Below are 27,476 nucleotides of genomic sequence, written 5' to 3' on the forward strand. Positions count from 1 at the left end.
AGTTTTAAGAAGACCTCGCCTCCTTTCTCGATAAAACCGCATTCATTCATGAGTTAGGGACTTGCAGCAGTGATGGGGCAGGAGGGTGTCTATCAGCAGCCTTTCTTTCCCAGAACAGCATCTTTGGGGGTGATGTGAAGCAGCAACATGCCTTTGTTGGCCCAGGGCCTGTAATGAGCGGCTAACCCAGATAGAAGCCTCATATGACGTTCGCTTGAAACAGGCTGGTGCCTGCTACTAAATATTCCCTCATAAGCTAGTCTGGGTTTCAGCCTTAACGCGATTGATTTGTTCTGACCTCTTTTTATGGTGCTCTAAACAGAATCACAGTGAATTTCACATTCAAGCATGAAATGCTGACCCAGTCATTTTAAGGGCAAAGAGAAACATACTGGCTAGATGCCTCCTGCCCTGAGGGCTGGATGCCTGTGGCAGTAGACTTGGGAATTAGAACTGCTACATATAAATTAAGACTTACTGTTTTAATTAAGCCATTTCTAGTTCCTGCTCCCTAGGTATATGTTTCCTGCTTTTCTACAATGAACAATGAGGGTTTGAGCAATTCAGGAGCAGAACTCAGCATGGGGAGGATGGTGCATCTTAAGCAGAGACACAGGGAGAAAGAGGCTATTAAAATGTTATTCAAGAATACTACCAAGAGACAGAGGAGGAGTTGAGCCTCAGGACTTTGAGCTTCAGCTGCTGTCCCTGAGCTGCTGCGTTTCTCCACATTTACTGCCAAAATCTGGATCTGTAGCTTCAGATTAACTGCATCTTGCAAGCTAAGTAGTGGCAGGATATATCTGAAATTGCCCACTTCTGGTTCAGCTCTTCCATGTCATGCCCTTGGCTGCTCTGGGGCGTGGGCTTGGCAGAGCATGGCTCGTGCATTCCCCTGGACATTGGCTGTGCAGAAGGACACAGATAAATGCAGGGCTGTGCACTTCCCGGTTGTCATCCTTTGTTGTCCCCTGTGGTGCACTAAGGCCATATGTACGTGTGGGCCCAGTATTTTGCAGTGGGAAATGAAGGCTTCTGTCGAGGAGTTTCCCGTCCCCCTGAGATGCCTGTTCCTTCTTTTCCAGCAATCCCCCTCACTGCGTATGGACCGATGGCGGCAGCAGCGGCCGCGGCGGCCGTGGTGCGAGGGACAGGTAACTGCCACTGCCCTCCCCAGGGCCGGGTCCTGCCACGGAGCCTTGCGAGGGGCCACGGGAGGGGGGTGGGACGGGGTTGCATTTTTGGGATCTTCACTACGTAGTTTTGCTGCCTGCTGTAGGTTCCACCCCCAGTCGCACCGGTGGATTCCTGGGCACCACCAGCCCCGGGCCGATGGCAGAGCTTTATGGAGCCGCCAACCAGGACTCAGGGGTCAGCAGTTACATCAGCGCTGCCAGTCCAGCCCCGAGCACCGGCTTCGGGCACAGCCTAGGGGTGAGTGCTCCCTCGGGATGAGTGTTCCCTGTCTGCCCTAGGGCTCAATACTCCCTGTTGGCTCTGTGGGGGGAGGGAGGTGGAGAGTGGCACGGCCAGGGGAAGGGGCTGTGTCTCCACGAGGTGATGGAGGTGAGCAGCAGCGGGCAGCCCCCTCAGCCCACAGCCTGATTTCTGGTTAAGAAATGCTACCCACTGCACCATTGGCTGAGCCCCAGACCACAGGCAGCCAGTGCAGAATGCAGCAGCTCACTTGGAACCCCCATCCCTGGTCTCTGCTGGGTCTTCCTGATCACCACTCAAGGTCCTGATCTCCAGACCTTTCTCTGATCTGGCTCAGGCTTTCCAAGAGCCTGTCTTGGCCCTGACACACTGTGATGTGCAGGGTGCTCTTTAGACCTGCCACCTCCAACTGAAACCAGCTTTCCCAGCATCTGAGCCATGACTGAATTTGTTGCAGTAGTTATTCTCCTTCCCTTTTCTTTTGTTTAAGAGTGGGGTTTTAACTCTTTCTTCACAGGGTCCCTTGATTGCAACAGCTTTTACCAATGGGTATCACTGAAGCTGGGGACCAAGAAGGCAGGAGGTAAGAGAGCTTTGAACAGGAGTGAGAAATAAGAGACAGGAGTGAGGTTTTGAGCTGGCCCTGTGCTTGGGCTCTTGGCTGAAGCTGTGGATGCTGCTGTGAGGCTCACCAGCCTGACCCAGTCCTGTGGCCAGCCTGGGGCTCTCTTCTGCACCAGAGGTTGGGTGCCTTCCTAACACTCCCCTGGCTGGGAGTGTTGTGGAGAGGTGACTTTGTGTCTGGGCAATAAGAGGAAGGAAATGGAGCACTGACAGGAAGAGGAAAGGGTTGGCCAGAGTCACAACCCAGTGGTGATCCTGAGAGATAAGCTTGGCTCACCTGTGTGGCTGGGGAAGCCTCTGCCATGCAGCTGGTTGTTCTCACTGCTGCTGAGACCAGTCTCTGAGAAGCAAGGTTTTTCATCTCCTGCCTGGGAGAAGGGTAGAAGGAAAATCCGATCAGTTCTGTTTCTGGTCCTCAGGTGAGCCAGAGAGGGAACTGGTGAGTGCTCGTTGTTTGCTTTGCAAATGTGACTGAAGTGAGATGGCTTAAAATAAAATTAAAAAAAACCAACAAGCAAACAACAACCAGCTTTTAAAAAAGGAGGGCAGAAACTTGCAGGGAACAGTGTCCAGGCAGGAGCCTGTGGCAGCCTGATGGGGCTGCACTGAGGTGGGTGCTGGAGAAATGACTGGACCCTGCTATGTCTCAGCCCTTCCAGGGGTCAGGAGTGTGACAGGCCTGGGCAGGCCACATGGTGCATGGGACCCTGTTCCCCAGGGTCCTATTAAAGATGGAAACATCTCTGCCATGCCCCATCCCTGTGCCAGTGAGGTGCAGAGCAAGTCTGTGTTGAGGCACGGTTTGGGTACCGAGCGTTTCTGTCAGATCACACTGGAAGAAAACCCCAAGAGAAAAGCTGTGGTTGTTCTAGATCCTGTCCCTTCCCTCCCCTGCTGTCCCACAGATTCCCCAGTGACCTAACCGAGGACAGCAAGCGGCTGGAGGATCTGGTGAGCCTCGGGGGATGAGCCAAGGTTACCTTTCTCTTGAATCAAACTGCACACTGCCGGCTGGCTGCCAGGCTCCTGCCGCCCTGCCCCGATCTCTCCCTTTGACCAGACCACACTGGACTGAACCCGAGGAGATCATCTCGCTTTCTTACTAACCACCGACGGTTTACGCTTCCCCCCTCCCTGCCCCCAGCCCACTGATTCTTCTTTTATTTATTTTATTAGCTGTTAGTTTTATTTTTTTATTTTATTTTTTTATCTTTTTTTTGGGGCTGCCCCTTCTTTTTGTTGTTTGCTCTTTCCTGAGCTAGTAGACATATTTTATGAATTGGCTTTGTGATTGTGTTAGGTAGGTTTCATTGAGGAGTATTTTTATTTGGCTTTGAAACTGTTTTGAATATTTTCAACTCTGTTGTTGTTGTCGTCAGTGTTTTTAAAGCACGGTATGTAACAAGAATGCAGTTCTGAAGGGAAGAAAGAGACACAGAGAGAGCAAAGGCTGAGAGGAACTGCTGTATTTCTATTTTTTTTAAAGAAACTGTTTTTAATTGTTTCTGTTTTGTAAATGTGAGGCTTTGAAAAGTGTGAAACTCCAAGGATCCGAAAACGTTGGACATCGCTATGGAACAAAACAAATGTATATTTTGCTAAGTGAAAAACACTATCCTTACAGCTGAAAGATTTTTTTTTTTCCTAGGTTTAGTTTTACGTGGGGTTTTCTTTTTCCTCCTGTATAATATGTAAATATCGTGAGCTGAACCTGGCTGCCGCCTGCAGCCTGGCTCCAAGGAGCAGCTCCAGGTCCTGGACTTGGAGCCGCAGCGTGAGCAATACTCTCCAGCAGAATCCTGACAGGACTCCGTTCTTTTTTTGTACACCTTTTACTGTAAGATTTAAGATTTTAAGACCTCTGATGAGATGAAAGGGGGGTGGGGGGGGGGGGGGGGGGTGAACTGTACCGGCCATCGGCTGTTTTGCTGAGCGGGTTAAAGCTGCTTCCAATTGCTCGATGTACAGACTCCATTCCTGGGCTCCGTAGTGCCGGCTCTGGGCTGGCTTAGGGAAAGGGCTTTGCCGCCGTTGCTTGTCTTGGTTACTTTGAAAGGAATTCACTCTCCAAACATTATCGCTTGCGTCAAGATTTCCTGGGAAGGGGGATCCTCCTCCGGAGGCGAGGGTGTCGGAAGGCGTGTCAGCCAGGGGGAGATTTGGGTGGTCGTTCTCTGAAGGGCAGGGCGCTGGGAAGGGGATTCATTAACAGGGGAGAAAAGCATTAGGGTGGTGATTTTGGGGCGGGTTAAGGGCTTCTCAGGGATTATATGAATTATAGAATTGCAGCTTCCCGTTTGCTTTACTCTGTGTTCTGAAGACTGTGGGAATTTATCTGTTGTCCTGTGCGGGGGTGATCCGGTCCCTTCTCCAGAACCTACTGGGGCTTCCCCTGGTGTGGTCCAGGCCCCCGCTAACCAGCACTCTGCTAGGGGAAGCCTCCAGCAGGAATACACGGGGCAGGTTTGGGTCTGGATTTCAGTGAACCAAAGACCTTGTTAAGGGGGGTGATTAAGCCTTTTATTAAGATGCAGCCAAACTCTTTTCCCAGGGAAATAACAGCTTCATCTTAAGTTTTAAAAATCATTCCCTCTTTTCCCCCAAACTGAGCCCCTGTAAGGGAGAGGGGCATTTAAGAAAGGACCGGGAGGGTCATGGCACCCACAGGGCCCTTTTCCATCTCTCCCCTGTTTGCTGGAGCTTGTCCTGACCTGGGCGATGCGTTTGGAGAGTTCTGTTTAGGTAAGAAGGTACTTAACAGATCAGTACTGAAAACACAAAGCAATAATTTTTGTTACTGAGACAAGAGTCTGTATGTCTGTTTTTTTAAATATTTCCTAATTAAAGAAGAGCTGCATTTTATTGGGTTTATTTTTATTCTATATACTTCAAATTTGGGTCTGCGGACAGCGCTTTCCTCCCTCTTGGTATATGCGCTGAACTGCTTCCGTGCCCCCTCCAGACATCCCGGGCCAGCTGTGCTGCTGCTGGGCTGTGAGTCACTCTCTGGCCACTGCTGCCACTGCCTGGAGGCTGGGGCTCCGGTTTCAGGGTGGGCATTTTTTTTAAAAGAAAATTAAAGCTGTGTTTTTAAGCCAGTAAGTTATTACACTCCAGTGTTTGTTCTCTCCACACCTGTAACCCTTTTTCCAGATTTCAGTTTTAAATTCCTAATAAATTATTTGAAAACTGTCCTCCTCTGTCATCATTTGGGGGTGGGAGGGTTTTCCAATGGGAGAGGTTTCAGGTGAACTTGGACCTGGCAGGAGTCGCATCCTGCCATTAGGATAAAAGCCCCAGGCAGGGCTCTGACTCGCTCTTCTGCTCCCACTGGCAGTGGCCCAGTTTATAATGTGAGGCAGATCTGGGTTTAGTAGAGATTGTGTCTCTCCTCTGCATTACAGAGGTTTTGTATAAGTATTTATAGGTTCAAAAAAAGGAGGAGATAATGTGGTGCTTAGAAGTTTGGCTCATGCCCTGGGTTCAATGACTATGGTGAGCCAAATAAACTAGATCTGAGAAAGTAAAATGTGGAGATGAGAAGTCTTTAACAGACAATGCTACGAGAGAAAGGAGAATTCTATGTATGAAATAGGGAACCCTGAGCAAGTCTAGGAAAAGCAGTCTTAAAAATAATTTAAGGTTCAAATCTGTAAGTTGGAACCAGCTGTAAGCTGGGATGTGCTCATGAGTGTACTGAGAACCAGTGGCTTTGTATACAGCACAGGTTGGGGGAAACCAAACATAGCATGGGTGGAAAAATCTTTACCCTGTTGGGATTTTTCTCACGAGGCACTCTTGTAATGTGCACATGCTTGCTTTCCCACACATGGTGATCCTCTTGTTGAATTAAAACATATGAAAGCCACCATGAGACATTTTTGATTTATGACTTGAAGAGGCCAGTTTACTGGAAGTTTTCTGGGAACAGTTAAGTAATACATCAAATACCGAGAATTGCAGAAAAAGGAGCTGCAGTTTCATAGATAAGAGAACAGATAAATAATAATTCTAAAAAAAAAGAGTAAAGGTGATCAAAGTATCAGAGAAGAGAGGGAACACTTCAGTGGATATTGAAGGGAAAGTCAGCAGATTGATCTATGAACAAAAGATTAAATTATTTTTTCTGAGCTAACTCTGGTACGGGCTGTCCTTTATGTCAGCCTTTAATGTTTGTCCAGTGCTCTGTCAGAACACTGAGAATCTTCAATCTGTAACTCAGCACCTGTTTGCTGTAGGTAACCTATGAGTGGGCAGCCCCAGAGAATCGTAGCACTCAAAGAGGTCAGAAATATCAGAATGGGTTTGGTTGTTCATAGCTTTAACTATGGATGTATCAACATCCTATAGATACTGTGGGCACCCTGGCGTATTTTCAGACCCTGCGAGGAGGAAAATGTCCTCATCATCCCTTCTGGAGCCTACTGACGGTTGTGGAGCCCAAAGTTTCCTGCGTAAGCACTATGGACTTGTTTGGGGCTTTGGAAATCAATGCAGACTCAGACTACCAAGTCTAAGATCTGTATCCTGAGTGTGTAAAAATGCCAAACCTGTCACCTTGAAAACGCCAGAGCCTCTGGGGTCTAAACAGAGAGTGCAGTGTTTTGGACTTACCCCTGGCTGATTCCAGGAAGCTTTTTCTTACCTATTTCTTGAACTTCATTTGAGGTTCCCAACTCACCTCATCCCTTGGCATAGAGAACCAAAGGGCCTAACTGGGTTCTGCATTGGTGCTGGAGAAGGACAAACTGCTCTCTCTAAGGTAATGAAGTCTGCTGTGTATGTCGACACTTCTAAGCCCAGTTCATTTCCAGTGTAAATCCCTTAAGGCCACATAAAAACAGACACTACTCCTTGTTAACTCAGATATAGACACTTTCCAGGTCACTTGGCTCCTGTTTCTTGCCTAGTAGTACCTCCTTCTCCTCTGTGGTTTCGAAGTAAAGAACAGCTCGAATTTTTTTTGGTTCATCTCATGCCAAATGGTTATTTGAGGTGAGTGGACAACTTGAACCTTATTCTCTGAATTAGGCCAGGAGAATCCATGGAGAGATGCATGATTAACGATAAGTGGGATACTATAAAAAGAGAATGCAGGTATTAGTGACAGGTGGTTATTAGTGTGCCAGCAATTTCCAACTTAACTACCATACTGCTACTATTTTTCAGCAGAGAGGCCTTAAAAACATCCAGATCTTTCAGGCTGACTTCTAATAGCAGCACTACAATAATTTAATAGCAAAAATTTAGAGAGCAAATATTTGCCTTCCCAGCTTCCATAGATTTCACTTAATTGGCCTTCACCTGGTCACGCCACAACCTCCCACTCACAGTCTCCGATGGAAGAAGTCTACATTTAGTAACGTAAATACTGCCTGGTTTACCTCATACCCATGTCAAGGTGAGCTTGTCGTATAAAGAGACCAATTTCCTTTATCACCAGTCTCTCTGTCAAGTCCTGCAAGAATGAAGTTCCTGACCCTGCTTTTCCTGTTGTTGGGTGTGTAGGTGCCCTCACCCCCGGACTTGGTAACAGTCAGCCCGACTCTAACCTCTGTGTTTCTCCTCAGTGGGCGCAGCCAGCGCTGATTACTCTTCGCGGGCCGTGTGGCTGTTCCGCAAGATGATCAAGTGCACCCTGCCAAGCAGCCACCCGCTGCTGGACTACAACGGCTACGGCTGCTACTGCGGTTTGGGAGGCAGTGGGACTCCAGTTGATGAGCTTGACAGGTTTATAACACCCTGCTTTTACAAACCTCTTTCCTTGCTTGTGCTCTCCTGGTTCTGCACCCCAGCTTCGTCTCAGCTGGCCCTGCCTATAAACACTCACAAACTCTCCAGCTGCTGTGAATGAAGCTTCCTCTCACAGATCGATTCAAAGGAACAAGGATGTGCAGTATCACACCTCAACGCCTTATTACTAAGATAAAATATAATCCCAGCAACTCTCTTTTCCTTTCTGTGGCAGCACAGCACGCTCATTCCAGCATTTTTTCCAGCAGTGTTGTGCCAGCAGCCTGGGTGCAGCTCTGCACACTCTGCCCAGTGCGCAGCCATCAACACGTGCAGGGCTGAGCTGGAAAATGCTGGTAAATGGCTTGGGCAGTTTAGAGATCACACAAGTCTGACAGCCAAGACACCATGCTTTGTGTTGGCTGTGAGCTCTCAGTACCACTGAGGGGGTGTATAGGGTAAACACTGGCTTTTGCTTTCTCTGTGCCCAATAGACAATTGAGATGATGCTCCAGTAAGTACACGTGTACCACCCACCTCTTGGACCATGAGCTGGCACAACCGTGTCCCTTTGTGCCTGCTCTCTTGTCACTGGGTATCTTTTTGATTTTGGGTTTTTTTTTGTTCAGTGCCTTGTCGAAGTAACTATAGCATATTTGTGTGTCTTACAGGTCAGCTGTATTTCTGGTAGTTTCTGACCTTTTTCTCCTTGTTTCCCAGGTGCTGCCAGGTACATGATAACTGCTACGCACAGGCAGAGGAATTGGAATCATGCAGATTCCTCCTGGACAACCCCTACACTAAGTTCTACAGGTTCAGCTGCTCCAGCGGGGAGATTACATGTAGCAGTACGTCCACTTCCACATGACTCCAAATGTTCTCCCTTCTCTCTTTGGAAGGAACAGGGCTCTGTGTTACACTCACACTTCTGTGGCAGGAAGATGGGGGGCTGGTTGTCAGAAAAGGCACACCTCACACAGGCACTGGAGCGAATATTCTCCATATAGCCCACAATTTAAAGTTTATGAAGGTATATGGTATCACAGGGAAGCCTGTCTCCTCTTCAGGGGACTGAGTCCCTGTGGTACTTTTCTGGGAGCCCTTTTAATGGCAGTACCCAAGAGATCAGCGTGTTAACTGGGCAGTGTTACACGGCTTTTGCCGGACACCTCTGATGAATGGTGGAGCCTTTATAGGGCTCTGGAACGGAGGTAAAGAGTAGAGAGGCCGGCAAACAGCAGGAGGGGAGGGAGGAAGGGGCCAGAGATGGCCGGGCTGGAGCACACAGCTTTGGATGCAGAGGGTTAGTGGGGAGAATCCTGAGCACCCCAAAACGATGGAAGCGGTGAAACGGGTACACCCTGACAGCAGAAATGCCAGCCTGAGCCACCGCAGTGCCTGGCGAAGGAGCTGCGGGGTCTGAGCGCTCCTCTCTCTCCTCCAGGCAAGAACGACGAGTGCTCCACGTTCATCTGCAACTGCGACCGCGCCGCTGCCATGTGCTTCGCCAAGGCGTCCTACAACCCCGAATACAAGGACCTGGATACAGAGAAATACTGCTAATAGTCTCCCTCCTGCCCCTCAGGGCGGCCGCAGGACTTAAAAACCACCTCAATAAACGCTTTACAACAACCCGCTGCCTCCCCCCGCGCTGCGACGACCCAGGGTGGGTAGAAAGGCGGGGAGGGGGCGGGGCCTCCCTACCTCCCCTCACGCCCCGCCCCCTCTGCCCACGGCTCGCTGAGGCGCGCGCGGCGCCCCCGCCTTCGCTGATTGGCCCTTGGAAGCGGCGGGGGCGGGGCGGGGCGCGCGACACAGCGAGCAGGTGCGTCCCGCGTGCGGCCCCCGCCCCGCCCCGCCCCTCATACCCGCGGGCTGAGGGCGGGGCTGCGGCTGCCCGGTGCGACTCTCCTGTTTCATACTCCAGGGGCTCCTCAGGGCGACCCTCCTGCACTCCTTCACACTCCAGGGGCGCCTCAGGGCGCCCTTCCCACTCTCCGTCACCCTCCCGAGGCTCCTCAGAGCGATCCTCCCGCCCTTCCGGGGCTCCTCAGTGCGACCCTGCCTCCCTCATCGTCCCGGGGGCTCCTCAGGGCACCTCTCCCGCCCTCGCAGGGCTCCTCAGGGTGACCCTCACGCCCTCCCTCACCCTCTCGGGGGCTCCTCAGGGCACTTCTCCCGCCCTCGCAGGGCTCCTCAGGCTGACCCTCACGCGCTCCCTCACCCTCCTAGGGCTCCTCAGGGCGACCTTCCCACACTCCCTCATACTCCAGGGGCTCCCCAGGGCACCTCTCCCGCCCTCACGGGGTTCGTCAGGGCGTCCTTCCCGCCCCCTCACCCTGGCGTCGTGCTTCCCACGCGATAGCCACAGCACAGCTGTTCCCCGGGGCACGGCTGCGTGACGGGCTTGAGCTGCTTGGCCGCTCCCTGCTCTGAGGGAGCCCTTCCGCTGCCCGGCGCTGTTCCCGTCAGGAGCTGCAGGATAGGAGGTAACGTTGGCTCGGAACGCAGGGACCCCCTCTGAGGGATGGTATCTGCCCCAGTTTTCCAGCCCTGCCAAGGTCCTGTGCCAAAGCCGCCCCCCGCCCTTGGTACCAGTTCTGCTGGCAGAGGCTTTAGGGAGGGGTGGGTGAGCTCCTGGGGCAGGGGCTGCTCACTCCTGTTCCTCACCGGAATGAACTGTACCCAAACATGGAGCAGAACCCAAGGATCTGCAAGAGGGCTCTGAGAAACCAGAAACAGATGGAGAAGAAAGAAGCTGGCTTGATATATTGTTGGAAGCTACTTGCAATGCCTTCCTATTGAAGGTCACTGGATCTTTGAGGGCATTAGCATGATAATGAGATAGGATAGTAAATTGCATTTTGTTCTTTTTTTTTTTAAATGAAAGAAAAAAGGGAGTGTGTGGCAGCCATATACTCCATTTTATGGCACATCAAGTCCTAGTTTTGTACCAGTATTTGTTGCTTATTTTTCCTTGGGTGTTTGTGTACGTGAATTTTCTGGAAACACTGAGTGCTTGGGGTCCTCCAAAGAAATCCTGAGGATCCTGGATGTGTTCCCAAGATATGGCCAAGATGAATCATTCCTAGGGCTGGAAGTGCAAGATGAGATCTGTGCTCACACACTAGCTCTGATTCTCTGAAATTATTTTTTGTAGAACAGTAAAGCTCCTAAGTAAATGTTACTGAAATCCCTTTGTAGTGATAAATTATAAATCCTGTTGTAGAGAAAAAAACGTAAAATCCCATCACTATCTAGAAGGAACACTGTACTTTTGATCTGTATCATCACAAGCAGAGAGGATTGCTGGGGTGCAGTTGGAAGTATTTCAGAACCTGTTGGTATAAATTTGGCCTGTAAAAGGAACTCTCTAGATTTGAGGTGAGCAGTGTATCTACTCCTGGCATCCAGCATTTAGGGCACACTAGCATTCCATAGGTAAACTCAATGGATAAATGAAGGCTCCATTTCAATTTATATCCATCCTACTCTGTACAGATTTGATAAGCCTACACTTATGTTTAGTCCCTTGATCATGCTTCTCATTTCCATGCTGCTTTGGTGGTGTGAAAGACCTAACAGTAAATTCAAACATCCTCCATCCATAGGGAACCTTCCCACCAAATGCAGCATGTCAGGCCCTAATGAATGGCACAGGTGGGGAGGCTGAAGGGGTTCTGCTAATTAGGGCTTTGAGGAATGTTGTGGAAAGAGCAGGGCCAGCGATTGCTTGAACTGACTCACTGCCAGTGTATGGAGAGTACAAGGTGTGTGTGAAGATCTTCTGCCGTGACAGCCTGTATTTCTGTTCCAAAACAGAAAGTACCTGAAACACAAGGTATCCCTGTGCTCAGCAAGCTGGGGAGCTCTGAGGCCCCTCACAGCACTGCAGCTGGCACATGAGATGCTGGAGGGGCAGCAGCTCTGTGGGCTCACACTGCAGAAGTGAAATCTCAGCCTCTTATCTTCCTTTTCTCTATTGTTGTTTTCTAGGCCAAGATTTCTCAGTCTCTGCAGGGAGAGTTGAATTACTCTTAACTATATGGGCATTGCAGAGATGAAAGGGAAAGTGCTCCAGCTGAGGTGAGACATGCAGAGAGCAAACAACTGTGCTCGTGGCAATGATCCTGTGTCAGTTCCTATTTGGGCCTGAGACCAATACAAGACATTTGTACTGTTGGTCTTCCTCTCAGGCTCAGCTTTTCTTCTTCCCTGCCATTGTCTAGTTAGTGGTGCAGAAGGTGGTACTTGGGTATCTTTCCTTAGTGGGAAAGGAGAGGACAGAATTGCAGGTGTCTGGAACAGTCTTTCACCTTCCTGCTGCAAAGGCTGGGAAAGGGTGACATCCAAGGCAGTTATGGGGGAAGAAGCACACTCTAGAAGGTAGATTTAGTCACCTTCACTCCAAGGTTCCTGAACCTCCCAAGTTCACCATGCCCAGGGGTTTGGGTCATTTTCCAGGTGTGTCAGTAGGAGCAATGTGACTGTAAGATGTGGGAGGCTGCACTTACAGCACAGCCCCCCAGCCCTCCAGGCCATCTGCAGTCTGTGTTGCCCTCACTGGAGCTCAGTGTGTGAAATACCTCTCTCAGGCTGCTGGGCTCGATTACAGTTTGCTCTGAGAATTTGCCCAGAAACAAAGACAAGATTTGCCAAATAGGAAGTGGCTTTTATTTGCTTTGGGTAACTCCAACCTCACTTTCAGAGGAGCAGCAGAAAAATCCATTATAAGGTACTCTCAGCTCCTCTATCCAATCCCCAGGAGGAACAGCTGTAAGAAAAAGGGAAGAGCATAAGCTGTTAATTCAGCTAATTTCATGGTAAAAAAACTGTCCTTGTGCTGTTGTCTGATGTTTACACTTGGCACCCATAGGTGCACAGAGCTATGACTGCAAGCCATGATCTAAAATACTGGTGGACTGGTCTAAAAACTATGAGCCAGAAAAGGTGGGAGAGGGTTGAATCACGTGCAGGATAAGACTGACTTAAAGCAGACAGCATAGATAGGATCTGTGAGAACACTGCTCAGGCTCTGTAACACTTCTTTTCCCATAGCTTTAGCCAGTAACACAAAGATTATGGCCTTTTTGTTTTAGCTTTCAGGAACAACATTTCTCCCCCCTTTTAAACCCTCCTCCCTTGCAAATTCTGCAATGTCTGAGAGAATGAAGCTGAACACTAGGTCAGTTATGTTACTGAGTTTGTTGTTTTCCCACAGCATGGCTAATTCACATCCTATAGTGCTCAGCCCTGGAGGTTTCTGTAACTCCCTCCAGGCTGGTGATGACATCAGTAAGCTGAGAAACACAAACTTCTCAGGATAGGTCTTTGCTAGCTGCCTGCAAAGACATAGTTATGTTCTGATAGCTGTTATCTCTCTACATTGCATCTTCCCACACAAACAGCCCCCAAGGAGTGACAGGGGTAGGTGTCAGTCAGCATTAGAGTGATGCAGATCTGGCTTTTGGTGCAGGATCTTTAGGCGCTCTCAGGCATTTCTCAGTTGAGTGAACTTCTCAGTGGTGTCTTGCGGAACATGTTAAGAGCTGAAGTGCTCTGATCCTGCTCTAAAAGAAGTCAACTTTAGTAGTACTAGATCAGCCTAGCAGGAAAAAAAAAAGGAACTCCTTTGTCTCAGCCTCATGTATTTGTTGTAGATATGCTCATTAACATATAGTAATAAGCTATGGACATGAAGTCTACTGTAATGTTCGTTTATTGTAAGTCATTGTCTTAGGGACTTAAAAGTATAATCCCTAGAGGGTCAGGGTAATATGACTCATCTGTCAGTAATGCTGAAGAGACACCCTGACTCCTCTCCCACAGGCTCAGCTGCAGAACTGGAGAAGAGGCAGGGATAGATGTGGGAGGTTTAGTTACCTGTCACATAGCTAACTCCAAGTCTTCACTTGAAATGTTTTCTTGTTTTAGATGTCTTGGTAATGCTCCCACACCATCTCAAAATGCTGGCTCTACTGGCAGTAAACCTGCAGCCTCTGTTTTTGACACATCAGTGTCACAGGAGTTTCAAGGTGGGGCAGAAGATGATGCAGATGGTGAGAAACTCAGCACCAGCTCCTCCGCTAAGGAGGCATCAGTGCCTCTTCTTACATGGAAAAACCTATGCAAATAAATTCCCTGTGTGTGGAGACTCTGCTATACTTTAGCCATGATTTCTGCAAAAGCCTTGGTTAGCAGGACAGCTGTACTATGGACAGGACAGGTAAATATGGAGTGACATCTGTGAGCTTTCTTCACTGCCAAACAGCAGATACCTGACTCACTGCAAAGTGGGGTCTCCATTAAATGAGAGCAGAACGCAGGTGGGGGTCCTGAACTGATCTCACTTGGTTTCTAAGTGAAGCTGTCTCTCCTCTGACCCATAATAGCCAAATCTTGACATGCATTAAGCATCTTAATGCCTTCTACCTTCTCCAGAAATTGGGTGCATATGTATCCCTTATTTTCTGTGCTTTACTTGCTCCTGCCTGGCATGGATTTGAATCAACAACAAAGCAAAAAAGAACTTCGTATCACATGGTCAGTTGTCCTTGCTTTGCTACTTGACCTTTTAGCAGATGACTCTGTCATCCTTGTTTCCAACTGCTTGTTACAGTTCTTGTCAAAATATTAGTACAGGACATGTTATTTGCAGAGTAGGAGGGGGCATTTGTAAAGCCCCAACAATTAATATCCCTCATAGCCAGAAGGGAAGTGGTAGATTCACGCAGAAGGTCAAGTCAAAAATTTAGTGTTCTAGTTTGTGCAAGGTTCTGTCTTTTACTCTGTAAAAGGTTTGATATGGCTTACAATACCACCCTCAGGATCAACAAAAAATGGTTACCCAGTAGTGATGGATCTCCTGTTAGGAGTGTGGAAATTGCATCTATTAATAGCTTGAGATTAGCTCCTGAGGGAGACCTATTGTACAGATTTAATTGTATTTCCCTCTTAATTCATCAGCTGCTAGTAATTACATTCTGCATTTTTGCAATGGAAAAAATGGATCTAAACTGGCTATTGAGAGTGTACTTAAATAAATCATAGGAGGGAGAAAAAATTACAATGCAAACAGTATCAATCTTGTAAACAATTTCAATTCACTACTTAGCTATTCATTAATTAAATAACATACTCAGAAAATGCATTCTGGAAAATGTAGCAGCCCCCCTGAAAGCAGTGCTGGTCAGATTAGCTTAAAGTAACTCCTCTGGCATTTGAACAATATTTAATTTTTAAAGGGTTCAAATAGGAAGCAGTTTAGCTTGTTAACTGACAGTTGAGAGAAATGCTGACTTCCTGTCCTTGCTGGAAGATGTCAGCCTTGTAGTCTGTGCTTCCAAATAATCTCTTACAAGAGCAGTGGTTTTGTTCAGCTTCTATTTTAAAGCTTTTCTTTAAATGACAACTGCAGTTCCTCTTGCCTCCTTTTTCTAGTGACATTGGATCCTCCAGCAGATGCCCAGGTTTCCCACATCGCCCTCCTGTGCTGTAGCCTCAAGTTACTCAGTCAAAATCCCTGTCCCTCATTCTCCTTTGGGGACAATTATAATTAAGGTATTTTGTCCTCAGATACAGCAGTGCGATTATCCTGTCCCAGTGAATGAAAAGGCACTGTTTACCACGGCAAGGTAAGGCAGAAAAGTGGTTTTTTCATCTACCTCCTGTTTCCTGATGGTTTCAATGGAGAGAACTGGCGAGGCCGACACGTGCGAGGCTTGCTGCCCTCTCCTGGTGTCCTCAGCGGCCGTGCACCGGATCTCACAGCTGCCTCCTAGATGGAGGTTTTCCCCTTTCTGAGATGGTGATTCCTGCAGGAGTGGAAGGAAGAAGCTGCTTTATCGATGGAATTGATTACTTTAAACGGCAGTGTCTGCTTAGGATTAGCTGGACCAATTCAATCAGGAAGAGCTTTGGAATTATCAGTTGCAAAGGCAACAGTGTGATCAGGTTCTCTGGAACTACAGATGATCGATCCCCTGTAGTTTTCTCATACTGACAAAGGGAATTCAACACTGCTGAGTCTTCTGGCTACTCCTGCCCAGTTTTCTGGGAGCATTAGCACTTAGTATGCTTTTTGTTTATGATCATGGGAAACAGTATCATGGCCCATCAGAGCGTAACTGTTACAGATGAAAATTTCCAGCCACGTCAGCACATCTCAGTCTCAGCATTTGCCAGGAACCCTGTGACTGACCAGGGAAGGCACTCACCTTGCAGAAATAACTTTACTCCTGATAGCTACTGGAGCTCAGCAGGTTGGGTCCTGTGCAACAATCAAAGGCAGCAGCTCCCCACAGCGGGAATTCAGTTTTAAGGATGCAAAGTGATCCAACCTTGTGGGCCCGATGTTAAGGACTGCAATTGGCAGCTTCTTCTCTCGGGCAGCAAGAGCAAACCTGTAACCAGAGTATACCTGCAGGAATACCAGAGGACAAAATTACTGGCAGCTTAGGCAAGGGAAGAGCTACGGAAAGGAGTAAGGAAAGGAAAAGAGTTGCTGTTGGCAGTGGGAAAAGGGGCTGTACATACAGGGTTCAGGTAGGAAATGTCTTCGTTCTGGAGTGCACAGAAAAGAACAGCTTTTAACCTCTGTCAGTGAAGGATTTGCAATTTCATAGAAACTGAAACTTCATAGCACATGGAAGAAAAACATCCTTGTCTTTTAGTAAATCTCTGCAGCAGCTTTTATTAGTTATCATAGGTTCTTAAATGCTGCACTTTGATGGTTCTCACATGGCTCAGCTTAGGTGGTACAAGAACAAACCTAAGGCATTTCAATCATTCCTGTACAAAGGATTATAAGCTTAAGAAGTGCAAGCTCAAGGAATTTGTCTCCAGTATCCCGAAGCCAAGAGAATCACAATCAGGCAGCCTTGGTTTTATCTCATTCTGGGAGGTGTTAGAGTAGGGGATTTTAATGTAATAGAACTTGTTCCTGAAAAAATTTCTCTTATACAAACACTATTACAAAATGGTTTTGAAACCCCTGTTGTTTAATTACCTTACCTTATCTATAAGAGGCTAATGGAGAAAACACACTGTGATACAAAGGACAATCCTAAGCAGTAAGGAAAGGTATTTCAGCTCTCTTTTTGAGAATTTAATAAGGAATTAGATGTCCTAAAATCTGAAATTTCACACAGTGCACCACGGGGCCTAAAAACCTGCCAAAGGCTAAAAATTTCAAGCAAAAAAAAAAAAGGGGAGGACTGAATTGTGCCAGGTTATCTTGGGTTTGTGGGCAATTGTGAACCTACAGCGTCCTGATGGAGGAGGCAGCAGAGAGAGGTCTGAATGGAGTTATTTATAGCAGCACGAAGTGACAGGGAAGCCCAAACAAGTAACCTGTGGAGCCAGATTCCAACCACGGTAAAAATAAAATACAAAGAAGCTCTGCAAAGGCTGATCTGTTCCACAAGCCATTTGTAGTCCTACATTGTGGAACCCAGGATTGCTGCAGGCAGAGTAGCAGGGAAGCAGGAATGCAGTGTGGGAGGCAGACCTACTTACCTGCATGGAGGATCCTGCCACCAGCATGGAGTCTGATTCCGCCAGGCGCTGGTGCACAAAACGCACTTTTTCCTGGCTCACCGTGTCTCCAAAGAATGTCACGTCAGGCTTCAGGATTCCACCACATTTACGGCAGGCTGGGACTTGGAAACTGCGCACCTGCTCATCCGTCAGGAAGACATCCCCATCTGGAGCCACGCCAAACGCCTCAGCTTTCCAAGTAGGATTCAGAGCCTCAAAGTGCTCCTGGAGCTCAGAGCGCAAGATTCGGTCTCCACAGGCCAAGCAGAAAACCCTGAAATTCAGAGCAAAGTCTTAATGGAGAGTTTCATGTCAGCTGAAGATCTGGAGCCTGTAACTTGTTCCTTAGGAGGCCTGTCATAATTGTCCATATTTATTTACCAAATAGTACAGGTCAAGGAGCTGTCTTTCTACCTCCAACTGTTGCTTTGTAGGAATGCTCTAGAGGAAGTGCTTTGAACCCTGTGCATCCTCTCTCCCAGTTCAGGCTGTGCTTTTTCATCTGGAAACCTGGGTAATCCCAGCCAGGCTGTGATGGCCCTTCTCCAGTTCACTCATGCTGTGCAATTCTGGCACTATCCACTCTGCTTAGCCCTGGTGGATAATCCTTGTATCCTCAGGATCCCCTTGTCCTCTTCTCTAAGAGGACATTTGCTGTACCAAGGAAAGGGGAAATGGATGCAGGCTTCAAGGGAAATGATCCAAATAATGCTCTGGAAAAACAACGTGGTGGTCATGTTTCTTAAATACTGTGCTGTGAACAGCACTGGTTTGTGATCTTTTTCTCCACCTCAGCCCAGCACCACCTTTAAGCACATCATCTCCAGGAGCACAGCATGGACGTTTTGCCTGGTTTCTCAGCAGGTGACACTGCAGCAGCCTGTCAGTCACCCCACAGGAGGAGCTGGAGCACTGCCCCCCTCCCCGTGCCAGCAGCGGTACCTGTGAGTGCAGCCGTGCAGTTCTGTCATGCGCTGGCTCCCGGCCTTGGTGTGAAGGGCATCCACGTTCTGGGTCACCAGCCAGTGCAGCTTCCCCAGCCTCTCCCAGTCTCTCAGTACCAGGTGTGCTGTGTTTGGCTGGTGGGAGGAGAACTGGGGCCAGCCCACAAAGTTCCTTGCCCAGTAGCGCTGCCGGGCACTGGCACTGCGAACAAACTCGGCGTGCTGGACAGGCCGTCTGTCTGTCCTGGCGTAGAGCCCGACACCTTCAGAGCGGTAATCTGGGATCCCTGACTCGGTCGAGATTCCAGCTCCAGTCATTACAAACAGCCTCTTGGAGTTAGAAACAAAGTGCTGCAGCTCCTCTACTTCTGCGGGATCTGGGGGAAGACAGGCTGGCACAAAAGTCAAGTTTGGAGAGGTTCTGGATACAGAATGGGATCTGAAATGATGGAATCTGATGGCTCTGAAAACTCCAGACAACTTCCTGGCAGAGAACATGTTCAGCTAAAAGGTAAGAACAGAACACAAGGAAGGTAAAAGAAAGCAAAGAGCATGACCTTAATGCCTTTTTCTTGGGATTCTCTGGAAAATGATGCTCATGAGTATTCTTTGCTCTTTTTTCTGTTTAGCAAGGAAACAAATTATTTGCGAAACATTAACTAAGGCCCACCATCTGAGGTCAGCACTCGGATATCCCCTTGACAGATGGCAACATTGAGCACTGCTCAAGGTACAAGGACAAAGTTAACAGCCTTGACTTGTAGGGTTCCTGCTCTTCTATCCTGGTGTGAAGGACGGCTGCCCAAGAGGAGTTGTAAAGAGCCCAGAAAAACCTGAGCATGCAAAGTCTTTCCCAGGTATGTGCAGGAAATGGCAGGAAGGCCAAGCTCCCCACCCCAGAGGCGCTGGCTGTTTCCTCCCCAGAAGAGACCCTTGCTCTGCTTTTTTAACACTCCGCCTGCTCCAAATCAGTGCTTTCTATTTACCCCATCCTTAACATGTGTTGTGGGAAGGGAAAGAAAAACAACCTTGAAATGTTGAGTTTTTTTCAGGACAAAGGCCTTGACTGGAGTTACTCCTTTGAGGTGGGTTTTGGTTTGTTTCTGGGTTTTTGTTTTGTTTTGTCTGTTTTGTTTTGTTTTTCACAAAAGGCCTGGTGCAGAACAGGCCTTGAAATGGGACTGAAGATTATTAGGACACTCTCTAAATGCCTCTGACATCTCCTGTTCTGCGGGTGCCCCCTCTCCAGAGTCAGTGGAGAGATGAAGGGGTACTGCTTTGCTTCTCCAGCACAAACGGGCTGAGAAAGAAGGGATCACCCAAATGGGTGTGGGGCAGAAACAACTGCCTGGCAGGTAAGAATAGGACTGACACCCTGCTTAAAGGGAGGAACAGCATTCCCTGCTAGGGACAGGCAGGATGGCTTTGCTGTTAAGTAGCCTGGAATTGTGTGCAGGACCTGTTGAGGCAGCAGTGGATTGGTTTGGATTTTGATTTTGTTTGGGATTTCTAGCAGTCTGCAGTTCTTTCTCCATTTCATTATTTTGAAACTATTTTTTCTGGGCCTCTCTACAGTTTTGGATACAAAGTACAAAAAGGTTTGAAAGTGACAGTACTGAGATTGATTGTTTGGTATTTTTGCCTCCCACCATCTCCCTTGGCAAGGGGGCTCGTACAAGATGTGGGAGGTGGAGGAAGGACTTTAATTACTAATAAAAGGGCATGATCTCTAAAAGCTGATTGCAACAGGCCAGATTACCTGGTGCATCTAAGTGGCCTTGCCTCAAGCCTCCAGCTCCCCTCAAGTACCAGCTCTTACAGTAAATGGAGCAATATTTAAATACATTTAAAGCTTGGATATTCAGCTGTAAGTATCATGATATTTAATAGATGCTAGTGGCAAAGAATTGATTTGTCTCAGTTAATCTCCAGCGCTCAAGGCTTTGCATAATCATCAGTTGAATTACAGGGAAGACTGGACTGCCTCCCTAGTCTGTATTGCTTTTTAAATCTAAGCAGTGGATTCTGTTTGCAATGATTTTTGCCTTGTTTTGCTGTTTAGCAGGAGTTGTGTTGGGCATTCCCTCCGAAGAGGTTTAATTTCCCATATGAATTAATTAGAAGGGACAAAGTCTCCCAATAAACTAATTTGCTCTGAGAATAACTTCTGTCATGATGCTCCCCGAAGGCTGTTAAGCCAGTTTGATGGTAATTAAATAGCTTTAACTGATGAAAACTCTTCATTCCTGCCTGTTATCATCAAAATATCTCTCAGAAGGAAATGTTCAGAGAGGAAATGAAATAGAAATGTAATAGGGGTTGGCCTACAGGAGAGAGAAGGCAAAAAAGGCAGATACATTAGAGAGCTGCTATGAACCAGAGAAGGACTGTGGAGGAGAGAAAGTTACAAGGGACAGAATATTTCCTGTCAAATGCAAAGCTGCTTTAAAAATCAGCGTTCTAGGATTAAAAAAATAACTACTGTACATAATAAGTGAAACTCTTTAAACGTACCTATGGAAAGCTGAGGCTTGAGGGTTTTTTTAAAGCACAGCCAAGATGCTCCACAGAAAAAGATCAGGCAAGGTTAAGGTAGAAGATAAACAGGATTCTACAAACGGTTACAGGCCAGAAATCCAGAGGGACTCCCATGTCATCCCGGTCCCTTGTGTTGTGATAACGGGGGGGTGCGGGGTAACAGCCGAACTAAACCCGGGTAATGAAATAAGAGGGATACAGTGAATAATGCCTGGAAACTCACCTTTCATTGCTGCCGTGCCCGACCGCGGAAGGAAAGGGCTGACTGCCGGAAGAGGAGCTTTCTGGGAAATGTAGTTCACGGGGAAACTAAGCCTTAAGCACAAAGACTACAATTCCCATGCTTCAAAGAAAGGGAGGGGAGGGGGGAGAAAAAGGGTGTCCCTAACATCCTGACACCTGAGTGAATCTGAAAACGCTGGGAACTCCATGGCAGCCCTCATGGAAATGTACAAGATTAAAATCCGATTTGATTTGATACAAATGCATGTCACAGCTTTGATAAAATGCGTTGTAAATGCTTGTCCTTATAAAAGATGTATTTTGTTTTCAGTGAACAGATTTTAGGCTGATAATGTGATTCAACAAGTAACAGAAGAAAAATGAACTGATGGCTGTTAAAGACATCTCCTCTAGCTCAGGAGTCAGGGCTGTGCTGACCTGCCTGCTGCTGACTGTGTGTGCCCTGGCAGAAACCCACAGTACCTTTCTGCTTCGTTTCAGTCTCGATAATCACCTGATAAGCTGTACCAATTGCCTGGCAATAAGGAGGTTTTTGTGTTTGGGGTTTTTTGTTTCAAAGGAGCCTTATTTTTCTGAGGAACAAATACATAGGAGGACGGCCAATCTGCTGCATGGTAGCAGCTTGACAATAGATGTTCACCTGTTTTACAGGCAATGGGCTCTTTCTAATAATTTGGACTGCTTTTTGAATGCATTTGCCAAAGAGCTCTTGCTAATCAGTTCAAAACATTGCACGATTTCCTAATCCATTTTTCTTGTCCGTTGCAGCTATTTCCAAGCCCAGGTGAGCCGAGCCTGTGCCCAGCAGTGGGTGTAATTTTGTGATCACAGGGAAGAAGCACATCCTGCTCACTTGCTGTGCGGTGCCACCCTGCCTGTCCCTCCGCCCCTGGGCCCTGCGGAGCTGTGGGGCGCGACCCTCTTTTTGGCAGATCCGTGAGTCTAAATCACTTTTAGTGCCTTTTATCTTAATAGTTTAAACGTGTTTTTAAACCCTTGGGTGGTGCTTTGCTTTGGTGCAAAGGGCAGGTGGCACCCGGCAGACCCCGTTTCACCCCGGCGCCCCCCGAGGGGACCCCCCCGCTCTCAGCCGAGATGGGACAGGGCGATTTTTGGGCGATGCCCCCGGCTCAGAGCAGCCCTTTCCCTGGCGCTCATTACCATAGCGCCCTCCCGGCACCCTCCGCGTGTCCCGGCCGCCCCGCCGCCTCCCGGTGCATCCCCCCAGCGCCCCCCGGTCCATCCCCGCCGCCCCGGTGGAGCGTGGGCTGCGGGCGGGGGGCGCGGGCCGGCGGGGCGCGGGGGGCACCGGGGGCCGCTCTGACCTCCCCGGAGGAGCGGTGGCCGTGGGGCCGGGAGGCTGTGAGGTGTAGGTAGCTTTGCGCAGTGGCAGTATCGTAGCCTGTGAGGTTAATCCGAGGCGCGATTATTGCTAGTTGAAAACTTTTCCCAATACCCCGCCATGACGACTTGAAATATAGTCGGCATTGGCAATTTTTGAGAGCCTCTTTAGAGGCTGATTTCCGTGGTTAAAAGAAAGATACATTAAAAAAAATAGGCGAACAGTGTATCTTGCCAGGTTGTCATTAAAGTGATGTGATCTTTGAAGGAGCAACCTGTCTTGACGACCTCAATCCTCTCCACTTTCGTTTTCAGTGACCCATTCCTTCTCCAGCAGCATTGAAAGAAAAAAGCAAGAACCAAACTTTTTACTTGAAAGTGCCCTCAGTTTAATAAACCACGTTTTTGGCGGGAGCAGGTGGTGGGGAAGGGGCTGGGATGGGGCTCCCCGCCGGCTTTGGCCCCTCGGGGCCGGTTGGGGACCCGGGGGTGCCCAGGCGGGAGTCCCGCGGGGACGCGGGGGCGGTGGGGACCCTTCATTCAGTACCGAACTGCCGCTCTGACGTCGCTCCTACTTTGCATACTCCTCTCCCACCATCCTTCGCGGCCGTCCCTGGCTCGGCACCGACGGGAAAAAACGAGGCGCTCCGGTCCCGGCGGGGCGCGGGGGGCTCGGGGCGGGCGGGGGGCACTGCCCGGGGGGATGCGGGGCGGAGCGGGCGGGTGGCGGGGCTCGCCCCGAGCTCGGCGGCGGCCCCGGGGCCAGGGCCGGCAGCGACGGGAGCACTATGTCAGCTTTGCGCAGTGGCAGTATCGTAGCCAATGAGGTTAATCCGAGGCGCGATTATTGCTAATTGAAAACTTTTCCCAATACCCCGCCATGACGACTTGAAATATAGTCGGCATTGGCAATTTTTGACAGTCTCTACGGAGACTGAATTATGGTGTGAAAAATAGATGAAAAAAAATAAGAAAATCTTACTAAGTGTAAATTATTATCTTTAGTTAAGGTGGCTTCAGACGATTCTTACAAGCGATAAATTTGTCTTTGTTCATTCTCAGCGATGCCAGCGGTTGCTCGTACCAAAAACGTGGTTTACTACATTGAGGGTGCTTTTACGTAAAAAGCTGTGTTCTTACCTCTTCCTTTCAAAGCTACTGAAGGAGGAATCGGTCAGGGAAAATGGAAGTGGAGGGACTGAGGTACTGGAGAAGCATTTCTTGTGTAGCTCTTGTTGAGGATCCTTTGGGGAGCTCGGCTTCTCAGAAGATAGCTTAGGCAGGGAGGAGAGGGAGCATTTCTGGAGCAACTGGAGGGGCGTGAAAATCTGAATTGTGCTTGACTGGCTCCAGAAGTGCTTCAAAACCTATTAGGAAACAGCTTTCACTGCAAAGTACTGTAACCTCCATTTTGTGTGCATTTCTTTATGTATATCCATTGGCATCACTCACTTAAAAAAAAAAAAGAAAAAAGAAAAAGCCTCCTTATTGTCAAAGAAATCACAAACCTTTACTCTGGAAAAAGCAGCTGCTGAGTTTAGTGTTAAATCCTATTATATAAGTAAACCGAATCCATTTCTTATTTGCAGCTGTTGTCTTATTTAATACCGAAGCAGACCCTGTGGAGGGAGATTTAACAACCATTGCACACGAGCTCCCTGGGCTGAGTCTCCACTGGAGCTGGAAGCAGCTGCTGTCCATCACTTTGTATGAATCAGATGTAGCTTGTGCTGCTGACAGGTTGCCTCTGACGATCTCTGCATGGTCGCGTGTGCCATCTGGATGCTCCTGCCCTGCCGGTAAGACCCTGAGCTGGGCAGCTGCTTTAATCTACAGCCAAGCAGAGTAGAAAACTTAGTAGTGAACATTAGTGTTCCCTCTTTATTAGTTTTTTTTGTAACATTCAGTTATGCTGGGGTATTATACAGAAGAGTGACCAAAGACTGATGATGAAACCTCACAAATTGCATTTGCCCCCTCCTCCCCTGTTTGTACTCCACTGCCAGCAACATCAATTTGAAATGAAAACCTGAAGCATAGGGATGCCATTACCCTTTGGCAGAATAAGCCCTGCTGGCAAATATCAAAGGCATATGTAGTTTGCAGTGAGTCATACACTTAGTGTAATTTCTTGATTCATATAAACTGTGTTGATAAGTATTGGTTTTATCACTTTACTGTTTCTCATCTCTTCTGCTGGAATTGTCTGTGATAATGCTCTGGTGTGGTGATTTCACTCCTCATTGCAAAGTTGTGTCCTACATCTTATGTCAGAAACCAAATTTGTTTTGCTGCAATAGATCCTTTCAACAACTGTGAAGCTGGACCTTGAATGGGGAAGTTGCATGTTGTGATTTACTGCCATTGCCTGAAACCTAAAGGTCTGGCTGAATTTTTCTTTCTTGCATTCACCCGAAGAAAGAGCTGCACAGCACATGCGGCACAGCACAGAGGACACACTGCACTGTCATCACTCTGCAGTTTCAAGTCCCTCTCTGGAATGTGCACAGGTAAGTGTGCCTTACAAGTGAGTGGAGCTTCATATCGCTTCTCTGACATACACTGTCTTCTGTAAATAATGGTGCTTTTCATCAGTGGTACTATGGTACTATGAAATGAGCTTGGATCGCTCCTTGGATCGCTTGCTTTGGCAGCCAGTCTGAGATTACAGCCCTGAAGGGGACAGGTGGACAGTTAATCCATCCAGCCTGAGTGTCAAGTGTGTGTGGGTTAAACCACCCTTCTAGGGAGCTGGTCTGTAACTGGTAAACGATGCTTTGACAAGAGGGAAAGATGCCTTGAGCAAGTACTCTGAACACAGGTTGTGTGGAGCCAGGAGTACCCTGAACACAGGTTGTGTGGATACAGGAAGCTCTGAAGTCCAACATTTTGTTGATGTTGACTCACTTTCTGACTTCATTTCCAGCTCCCAGCCCTGTTTCCCATCTGTAAATGGGGGTCATAACTTCTTGTTACACCTTCTGTGAAAGATAAGGGTAAATCACAATGTGTCTTAGCCACAGGGGACAGTGTAAGAGGAAACCCCGTGTATTTCTCTGATGCACTGCCTGCCTTCATTCCCTAGTGCTTCCCATCCAACACACCAGTTCGGAGGAATGTAGCTGCTCTCAGCATCACTTACCCCTCTGGGCACACCTTGGGTATGCTGCTCCAGTGGGAAAGAGTTTGCTGGAGGTGGAAATCACCTGGGAGCTGCAGCTGCTTCTGCCTGGCTGTGTAAGGATGGTGCTTGAGCAGGTGTTCACAAAGCCAGCGAGAGTTTGAGGCAGAGAGCAGGTAGGTGATGAGAGAACAGTAGTTCCAGGGTGTTAGGAAAGTTAGGAGAGGGTGAACGTTGCTTGAGTGAGTTTAGCTTGAGCCTGCAACTGAGCAGTTGTCTTGGCAGCTTGGGTTTTAACCTGGCCCTACTCCTCAGGCAATCACAGGAGGGTTCGGGACTGGCAATTTTAGAAAGAAATGTTAGTGTGTGAAGAATTCAGTTATGAACAGCACATGCAGTGAGAACAAGGTTGGTTTTAAAAGCAGTATTACTAGAGGATAGTATCACTCATGTGGCAGCCCTGCCTTCCCACCTCCCCCAACCCTTTCAAAGCAGTGCTGAAGCCACAGGCAAAGCTTTAAATGCAATGACTTTTTTATTTTTTTGTTTTTAACACTGAGCAGCTTGGACACAACCCATTTCTTGCAGGTACAACCATAACTAGTGCTATGACAGCTTAATTTCAGCCCTGAGACACAACAGAAATTGCATTCTTGATTTGCACTCACTTCTAGACTCCCAAAGGACACGGTAGGAAGGTGAAGATAAAAATTGCATACTAGGCTACAATATGAACAGTGGGCACTTTATTTATGCAGAGGTAAAAATACAATTCAAGCCTGTCGTGTTGCTGGAGGAAACACACAGATTCCAGGAAAGGACACGTTTCTGATGACCTTAGGTCTGCTTTGCCATCAGTCAGTGGTAGTGTTTATGTTGCTGCTCCTGGGGTGACACATCCTGAAGTCATCATTGCACAGTCAGTGATGGGTTTTGAAAAAATGTAACAGTCCCTTCAAATAATGTTTTAAATTTTGCTACGGGAGACCAGCAATGGGAGTGTCAGGTGAGATCCTTGGCATCAGTGGTGAAGCACACAATGAAAGCCTTTGCTTATATTTGTGTTGTATTTAGGTCTAGGTAAGGACGTAATTTTCTGACAAATACTGGATTTGGAGTAAAACCTGGCATGAATTTCTTGGAGGCTGTTCACTATTTGTAAGCATTGGCTGGGATGAGGGAGGGGATATTTCCCTGCCCCCCTAGTGATAGTTCTCATTATAGCATGACTTAACACAGGAAATAATGATGTCTGACTTGTACTAGCAGGGGAAACTGGGTGTGTTTGTGCCTAGAGAGTGAAAAATACAGCACTGGAGATTGCTCGCGGCTGACCTCATGGTCTCTGTTTTTATGGAAACGAAATCCTGTAATCTCGGCTCAACAACAGGACATGTGCTGTTCAGCTCTGGGAACATTCTCTGACTTGGTAGTAATTTTGTAAGGAAAAGCAGTACAAGAGTCATGTTTCCTGGATCCTTAGCAGTTCCCACACTGATAGTTCTCGTTGTATCTCTCATCAGATTAGGAGCTGAACATTTGGGCTGAGCAACTGCTTTTACTGCCATGTCGACTTGGCCAGAGTGCAATGGTAAACGCTAGCTCTGATGAGGGTGGAGCTATGCTGTGGCTCGGCCAAGGCAAGGACTTTGCTGCCTTGGAGTGTGGTTTGATAGAGGTTTGAAAGGAAAAGCAAGTGGGAAATGATTCAAGATACACCATCATATGATAAATCCAGGAGGAGTGTTACGTTCTTTGAACACAGTGAAGGAGAAGTGGTTGGTGACTTTCCTTTATGGTGGCCACAGCTTGTGGAAAATCGTTCAGGAAAGGTTTCCCTTGCCCAGCTTCCCTTGGATGGGGTAAATCAGCCGGGGCTCAGAAACGTTGATTTGTTTGAAGGTTTTGGAGCAGAGCCCTGCCATGTGCTGGGCTCCTCCGGGCCCGGCACCCACCCA

The 27,476-nt window shown here is 48.0% G+C and overlaps 4 protein-coding genes, 1 long non-coding RNA gene and 2 other non-coding genes across 13 annotated transcripts in view; 6 read left to right on the plus strand and 1 right to left on the minus strand.

Annotated features, from left to right (window-relative positions):
* Window positions 1-5,255, plus strand: part of MSI1 (musashi RNA binding protein 1) — a 73,938-nt gene extending 68,683 nt beyond the window's left edge. For 2 of the 4 annotated variants that reach the window (XM_027696859.1, XM_027696861.1), the window contains 4 exons: window positions 1,086-1,154; window positions 1,280-1,434; window positions 1,955-2,020; window positions 2,967-5,255. In XM_027696859.1, coding sequence (XP_027552660.1) covers window positions 1,086-1,154; window positions 1,280-1,434; window positions 1,955-1,996 — 266 coding nt within the window. In that variant the 3' untranslated portion in view covers window positions 1,997-2,020; window positions 2,967-5,255. The remainder of the gene's footprint in view (window positions 1-1,085; window positions 1,155-1,279; window positions 1,435-1,954; window positions 2,021-2,966) is intronic. The other 2 variants (XR_003536427.1, XM_027696860.1) reach the window with 2 other exon arrangements.
* Window positions 5,256-6,591: 1,336 nt separating this feature from the next.
* PLA2G1B (phospholipase A2 group IB) lies at window positions 6,592-9,419 on the plus strand. 3 transcript variants are annotated; one of them, XM_027696874.1, is made up of 5 exons: window positions 6,592-6,823; window positions 7,335-7,561; window positions 7,632-7,791; window positions 8,515-8,642; window positions 9,239-9,419. In XM_027696874.1, exons 2-5 carry the CDS (start codon window positions 7,528-7,530, stop codon window positions 9,355-9,357), a joined length of 441 nt encoding a protein of 146 aa, XP_027552675.1. In that variant the 5' UTR covers window positions 6,592-6,823; window positions 7,335-7,527; the 3' UTR covers window positions 9,358-9,419. The 3 variants fall into 3 exon arrangements, with proteins under 3 accessions (XP_027552675.1, XP_027552676.1, XP_027552677.1); XM_027696875.1 differs by lacking the exon at window positions 7,335-7,561 and having other exon boundaries at window positions 6,791-6,823; XM_027696876.1 differs by lacking the exons at window positions 6,592-6,823; window positions 7,335-7,561 and adding an exon at window positions 6,842-7,056.
* Window positions 9,420-9,665: 246 nt separating this feature from the next.
* Window positions 9,666-14,182, plus strand: LOC113974075. Its single transcript, XR_003536431.1, has 3 exons — window positions 9,666-10,283; window positions 11,791-11,880; window positions 13,729-14,182. It is a non-coding gene; the product is annotated as an uncharacterized LOC113974075 (long non-coding RNA).
* Window positions 14,183-15,011: 829 nt separating this feature from the next.
* SIRT4 (sirtuin 4) lies at window positions 15,012-21,096 on the minus strand. 2 transcript variants are annotated; one of them, XM_027696866.1, is made up of 5 exons: window positions 21,037-21,096; window positions 18,274-18,779; window positions 17,311-17,605; window positions 16,134-16,213; window positions 15,012-15,608 (listed from the first exon to the last, which is right to left on the minus strand). In XM_027696866.1, the coding sequence occupies exons 2-5, from the start codon at window positions 18,771-18,773 to the stop codon at window positions 15,572-15,574; spliced, it is 912 nt and encodes a 303-aa protein (XP_027552667.1). In that variant the 5' UTR covers window positions 18,774-18,779; window positions 21,037-21,096; the 3' UTR covers window positions 15,012-15,571. The 2 variants fall into 2 exon arrangements, with proteins under 2 accessions (XP_027552667.1, XP_027552666.1); XM_027696865.1 differs by having other exon boundaries at window positions 16,011-16,213.
* A 1,335-nt stretch (window positions 21,097-22,431) lies between these two features.
* Window positions 22,432-22,572, plus strand: LOC113974093. Its single transcript, XR_003536445.1, has one exon. It is a non-coding gene; the product is annotated as a U4 spliceosomal RNA (small nuclear RNA).
* Window positions 22,573-23,190: 618 nt separating this feature from the next.
* On the plus strand, window positions 23,191-23,331 carry LOC113974092. The gene has a single exon (XR_003536444.1). It is a non-coding gene; the product is annotated as a U4 spliceosomal RNA (small nuclear RNA).
* Window positions 23,332-24,075: 744 nt separating this feature from the next.
* The window catches only part of PXN (paxillin), a 49,027-nt gene continuing 45,626 nt past the window's right edge, over window positions 24,076-27,476 (plus strand). The window contains exons 1-2 of the mRNA XM_027696856.1: window positions 24,076-24,196; window positions 24,816-24,907. Coding sequence (XP_027552657.1) covers window positions 24,159-24,196; window positions 24,816-24,907 — 130 coding nt within the window. The 5' untranslated portion in view covers window positions 24,076-24,158. The remainder of the gene's footprint in view (window positions 24,197-24,815; window positions 24,908-27,476) is intronic.

Source organism: Neopelma chrysocephalum, unplaced genomic scaffold (assembly GCF_003984885.1).
Source record: "Neopelma chrysocephalum unplaced genomic scaffold, ASM398488v2 Primary Assembly neopelma1_116, whole genome shotgun sequence".
NCBI lineage: Eukaryota > Metazoa > Chordata > Aves > Passeriformes > Pipridae > Neopelma > Neopelma chrysocephalum.